Source organism: Diabrotica virgifera, chromosome 2 (genome assembly GCF_917563875.1).
Source record: "Diabrotica virgifera virgifera chromosome 2, PGI_DIABVI_V3a".
NCBI lineage: Eukaryota > Metazoa > Arthropoda > Insecta > Coleoptera > Chrysomelidae > Diabrotica > Diabrotica virgifera.
The window spans coordinates 214,007,057-214,013,473 of NC_065444.1; the positions used below are offsets into that span (position 1 = coordinate 214,007,057).

At 34.5% G+C, this 6,417-nt stretch overlaps 1 protein-coding gene across 1 annotated transcript in view; it reads left to right on the forward strand.

Moving 5' to 3' along the window:
- The window catches only part of LOC126879807 (zinc finger protein 501-like), a 54,374-nt gene extending 49,224 nt beyond the window's left edge, over positions 1–5,150 (forward strand). The window contains exon 2 of the mRNA XM_050643073.1: positions 1,938–5,150. Within this exon, the coding sequence (XP_050499030.1) occupies positions 1,938–2,833 (896 nt within the window). The 3' untranslated portion in view covers positions 2,834–5,150. The remainder of the gene's footprint in view (positions 1–1,937) is intronic.
- Positions 5,151–6,417: the final 1,267 nt, after the last annotated feature.

Here is a 6,417-nt window from a genome sequence, read left to right on the forward strand (position 1 = left end):
ACTGCCATTTTGACTCTTATTTGTTAATAACTAAAATTCTCGTCCGAACTGCGACGGGCATTTTTGTATTTATAATGTGTTAGGTATATAGTACCCAAAAACCCATTTGCAAAGGTATATAGTACCCAAAAACCCATTTGCAACCTGGCTGCTCAAGTGTCGCGACAAAAACCTTATTTGTCTCATTTGTCTGGATTATAATAGTTAATTGAAAAAATGCATCCACTCAAAGCAAACAATTATTATTTCAACTTAACAAAGTAAAATATTAGATTTTTTTTCTGGTTTCTGGATTATCCTTCTGCCTATTTGTTTTTTTTTTCTATATTAAAATATTTATTTTTATTACCGTTGTAGTAAATATGTTCACTCAAAGCAAACAATTATTATTATTTCAAACTAACAAAGTAAAATATTAGATTCTTTTTCTGGTTTCTTGGTCATCGTTCTGCCTATTTGTTTTCATTTCTATATTAAACCATTTCTGTTTATTACCGTTGTAGTAATAAAGCGATAAATAGTGTAAAAAATATAAAACCGTAAACCGCTACTCTTCGGCAAGCCTTTTTACTGTTTACATTTCACCCCGTCGCCTTCTGGTTTATATTTCGAAGTGATGTTATTATACCGAGTACCATACATCTACATACATCTGGGTATTTCGCTAGTTTACTACTTGTCCCGAAGTAGGAGATGCCTCCACTTTTCCCTACTTAGGCTCAATAATAAATTACAACAACAACATCAGTCAAGAAATATACAAGCACGGATTCTTAGTCTTAGCGGTAATAAGTGCTTTTATGCATACAAAGACTTGATGAAAAATTAAGTTACTGAATCGTGAGTCTAAGCTTAGAATCTACAAAATAGTAATTAGGCCAGTGGTCACATATGGATGTGAAACGTGGACCCTCTCAACCACTGATGAAAATCAACTGAGAATATTTGAGCGCACCTCCTGTTTTCATATATTTTTTTACTTGTTTTGTAGTAAATTTTACTTTTTACTTAAAACTTCCATATGAAAACAGGAAATGACCCCAAAATAAGTTTGAAATCTCTCTTACAAAATTCATGAAAAGGCAGATAGGAGGTATTGTCACATCACAGACGATATTTGGATAAACCCAATGCAGCGTTGGTTCGTGTCGTGGAGAATTAAAATGAACCACGAGCTGGATGAACTAATGCAGAGCGCAGGTATTGTTTGTTTTGTAAAGTCACAAAGACTAAACTGGCTCGGTCACCTAGAATGAATGCCAGATAATCGAGCTGTAAAAGTAATCCATAAATGGAAGTAACATGAAAATAGAACAAGAGGAAGGCCCCGTAAAAGATGAATAGACGACGTAGAGGTGGATCTTAAAGCCATGTACATCAGGCAGTGGCGAAAGAAAGTATCCGACAGGACAGAATGGAAAAACATTGTTAAGCAGGCCAAGACTCACAAAGGGTTGTAGCGCCATTAGGAGAAGAAGAAGACTACTCGTACCGAAATGAGTATTTCTAACAACGAGGAATCGGTACTTTCGGTATTGGACAGATACCCGTTACTTTATATCGGGTAGGTACTTTTCTTACACGTCTAAACCTGCTATTACCTGTTAGCCCGAGACTCGTGAGGGTTTAGCGTAGTCCCTCGTTAGTCGCTGTTTATTAATAGGAAAAATGAATGTTATTGCCTTAGTCCGAGGAGTAAAGTTAGTCCGGAGTTAGTCTGTGTTTATTGATGAGGGTGTTAGAGATAAAGTACAAGTACCGCTGTCGTCTGGTGCATAATATGCCGCCCGCTATAAAATAATATAATTGGATATCATCAGCACCTGAGCTTTTGTCTTAGTTTAGTTTTTTACTTTATTTATTCTAGAGTTGTTACATCTTTGCTTATGATTTGCAGTTTCTGCGTGCAAAGTTTTATAGTTTGATTTTTATTTTAGGTTTACGTCTGAACGAGATTAAAACGAAATCACACACTGGACAAAAACCTTACAAGTGTAAAATTTGTTTTAAGCAATTTGGAGAAGCAGGAAGTTTGAAAGAGCATTTAAGGATACACACTGGAGAAAAACCTTATAAGTGTGAAATTTGTTCTAAGCACTTTAGTCGAGATGGACATTTAAAAACTCATTTGAGGGTTCACAATGGAGAAAAGCCTTATAAGTGTAAATTTTGTTCCAAGGAATTTAGTCAAGCTGTGCATTTAAAAACTCATTTACGGGTTCACACTGGACTAAAGCCTTATAAGTGTGAAATTTGTTCTAAGCAATTTAATGAAGCAGGCAATTTAAGAAAACATTTCAGATTGCACACTGGAGAAATGCCTTATAAGTGTGAAATTTGTTCTAAGCAATTTAATCAAGCAGGAACTTTGAAAAAGCATATAAGGATACACACCGGAGAAAAGCTTTTCAAATGCGAAATTTGTTTGAAGCAATTTACTGAAGCAGGAACTTTAAAAAGGCATTTAAGGGTACACACTGGAGAAAAACCTTATAAGTGTGAAATTTGTTCTAAGCAATTTAGTGAAGCAGGAAAATTGAAAAGTCATTTGAGAATACACACTGGGGAAAAGCCTTATAAGTGCGAAATTTGTTTGAAGCAATTTAGTGAAGCAGGAACTTTAAAAAGGCATTTAAGGGTACACACTGGAGAAAAACCTTATAAGTGTGAAATTTGTTCTAAGCAATTTAATGAAGCAGGAAAATTGAAAAGTCATTTAAGGATACATTTACGGGTTCACACTGGAGAAAAGCCTTATAAGTGTGAAATTTGTTCTAAGCAATTTAGTCAAGGTGGACATTTAAAAAAGCATTTAAACGTACATACGTCATAAAACAACGCAAACGGAAAAAAATTATAAGGCACTCAGGAGAGTGCCGATAGAAGTGAAAACTTCTGGCGAACCAAGCTCCTTCGGGTACACGCTCTATCCCTCCTCCAATCTTTATAACTTCGGTCAAACTTATACGCAATTCAACTTATAGTATATAAATTACTAATATCTCGGCGTAGCGATGACGGTCGCGAGTTCAGTGCTTTTTTCTCATCCAAAAAGAAGTGCTATACTTATATACGTGTTGCGTACATCCTATGTCCTATGCTATTGATTTACAAATACACATAATATATCGTATAAAATTTATTTCGGCGAAGCGATGCTGGTCGCGTATTCAATTATTTTTGCCCATCCAAAAAGTGCACAACATTCCTAAAGAAGTTTTCACTTCAAAAATTTATTTCGCCGAAGCGATGACGGTCGCTAATTTAATAATTTTTCCCATTCAAAAATTGCACAACGTCCCTAAAGGAGTTTTTGTTTCAAAAATTAAATTTTGCCGAAGCGATGACGGTCGCTAATTTAATACCTACTTTTTCCCCATCCAAAAAGTGCACAACGTCCCTAAAGAAGTTTTCACTTCAAAAATTTATTTCGCCTAAGGGATGACGGTTGCTAATTTAATACTTTTTTCCCATTCAAATAGTGCACAACGTCCCTAATGCAGTTTTCACTTCAAAAATTTATTTCGCCGAAGCAATGACGGTCGCCAATTTAAAACTTTTCCCCATCCAAAAAGCGCACAACGTCCGTAAAAAAGTTTTCACTTCAAAAATTTATTTCGCCGAAGCGATGACGGTCGTCAATTTAATACTTTCTCCCCATCCAAAAAGTGCACACCGTCCCTAAAGAAGTTTCACTTCAAAAAATTTTTTCGCCTAGAAGATGACGACCGCGATGACGGTCGCTAATTTAATACTTTTCCCCATACAATAGTGCACAACGTCTCTAAAGCAGTTTTTACTTCAAAAATTTATTTCGCCGAATCGTTGACGGTCGTCAATTTAATACTTTTTCTCATACAAACGTCCCTTAAGTTTCACTTCAAAAATGTATTTCGCCTAGACAATGACGACCGTGATGGCGCTCGCTAATTTAATACTTTTCCCCATACAAAAAGTGCACAACGTTCCTAAAGAAGTTTTCACTTTAAATATTTATTTCACCGAAGCGATGAAGGTCGCCAATTTAATCATTTTCCCCATACAAAAAGTGCACAACGTCCCTTAAATTTCACTTCAAAAATGTATTTCGCCTAGACAATGACGACCGTGATAACGGTCGCTAATTTAATACTTTTCCCCATACAAAAAGTGCACAACGTCCATAAAGAAGTTTTCACTTTAAATATTTATTTCGCCGAAGCGATGACGGTCGCCAATTTAATATTTTTCCCCATTCAAAAAGTGTACATCGTCCTTAAAGAAGTTTTCACTTAAAAAAAAACCTTGCACCTTGAAATTGTTTAAGAATTTCAGAGAAACGTGTAGTGTTATCACCATTTTGTACAGTAAGAAGTTTATAAAGTCATTTGATAATACATACATACTTATAATATAATACATATCTCCATTGGATAACACTGGAGAAAAGCCTCGTATATGGGAAATTTGTTTCAAGCTGTATTCTCGAACAAACGTCAAATTTGTGTTAATCAGCTAAGCCAAGCAAGCATCTGGAAACATATTTGAAAGTACATACTGAAGAAAATACCTACAAGTTTTAAATTTATTTAATCTCGCTGCAAATATCAATAAGAAAGTAAATTCGTCAGTTTAACTTTAAATTATCAAAATTGTATTGAGACACAATAAAAATATAATCAAAAATCTTATTCTTACGATTTATAGATGGTGCTAGTTTCATATTTTGCAACTATTTTAATAATTACACCGAAGAGATGAAAAGAGTTGATTCCAGTTCAGTGCATCTACACAGGTACATACATACATTTCGAACTCATGTTTAGTGATCAGAATCGGTTAAGCCGTTTAGAAGTTATTCAGCTACAAAATTATAATCCAATTAACCATTATCCTCGAAATGGTTTATGTAGTTGTAGTGGTTACGACGCTAAATTTGATCGGGCAACGGGCAATCCGAGTTCATTTACCGGCCATCCCAATATTTTTTTTCAATCTACTTCGAATAGACAAAAAATCTAGTGTACATTCGATGTACACTAGATCATTTTCGGGAGATAATGCGACAAAGGCGACCATTTATAAAGCTTAATGTGTAATCGAGAAACATTACATTCAACCTCATACATTTAATTTGTAAATAACTTTGAAAAACTCCTGATACAAGAATAAAAAAACGTTAAACGCCGTAAAAATGAGTGGCGCATACAATATTCCAGCTACAAAAGATCTGATATGAATATTACGTGGCGCGAAAATGTATTTTCATTTAGAAGCAAAATAAAATTCTAGTTTTATTTTGAAAGATTTTTTCATAATATTTGCTAAATTTGAAGTAAACGCGGCACAAAAGAGCTTCAAAATTCAAACTGTATCAAAGTTACTCTTGTGGCGCGTTTTACTTCAAATTTAGCAAATATTATGAAAAAATATTTTAAAATAAAACTAGAATTTTATTTTGCATCAAAATGAAATAGTTATTTTCCTAACTAGTGCGGAAAGTGATACTTCCACGCACGAGACTGTCGTTGACCCGAACGATGCGATAGCGGAGTTCGGGCAAGCAGTCGAGTGCGGGGAAGACACTTTCCGCATGAGTTAGGAACAATATTTTTTCTAGGGCCGTACGTTTGGAAAAAAAAAGCCACAAAAAATAGAGTTACATAAATAAAAATTTTTATTTAGAAGTGAAAACACAAATTAATTCTTTGACAAGGTTGTCAAAACCAAACTTTTAATATAATGGGTTACCACGACGACCATATTGATTTCCATGACGACGATTCTAAACCATTTTAATTGTCTACTGATCTGACTTTTAAATATTGTCAAAATAATTTTATATCATCGAATTTTCGCGCTAATTTCATTAAAACATGAACACAATAAGGTAAATTTGAAATAAATTAGTAAATAATATCTAAATATTAGTTTATTGCATGTATTATAATATACTATAATGCCATGTTATAAGGTATTTTACTTTCGCGCACGCCGTGCGGGAAAATTTACCTTCACGCACGCCGTGCGGGAAAGTGCAACTTTCGGAAACGAAATTCGTGCGTGAAAGTGGCTCTTTTAGCACGACCGTAGAAAAATAACTATTTTCTACAACCGTGTTAAAAATGCAATTTCCGGAAGTACGTCAAAGTGACGTCACAATTGCAGTTTTTTTGAAATTCTAAAAATCTGTGCTCTCACTATCAGTCTAGTTTGATCAAATTTTTTGTGAGTTGTCTAACTATATCTAGACTATAACTGTAACAATGTCAAGGCCCCGTCTCACCATCAAATAATTGACAGTTATTTGATCAAACTTTACAGTTAGTGACACAAAGTGACAGTTAGTATGTATAGTTTGTGTCACTAGTCAAGTTTGACTGTCAAGTTTGATCAAATAACTGTCAATTATTTGATGGTGAGACGGGGCCTTTAAGG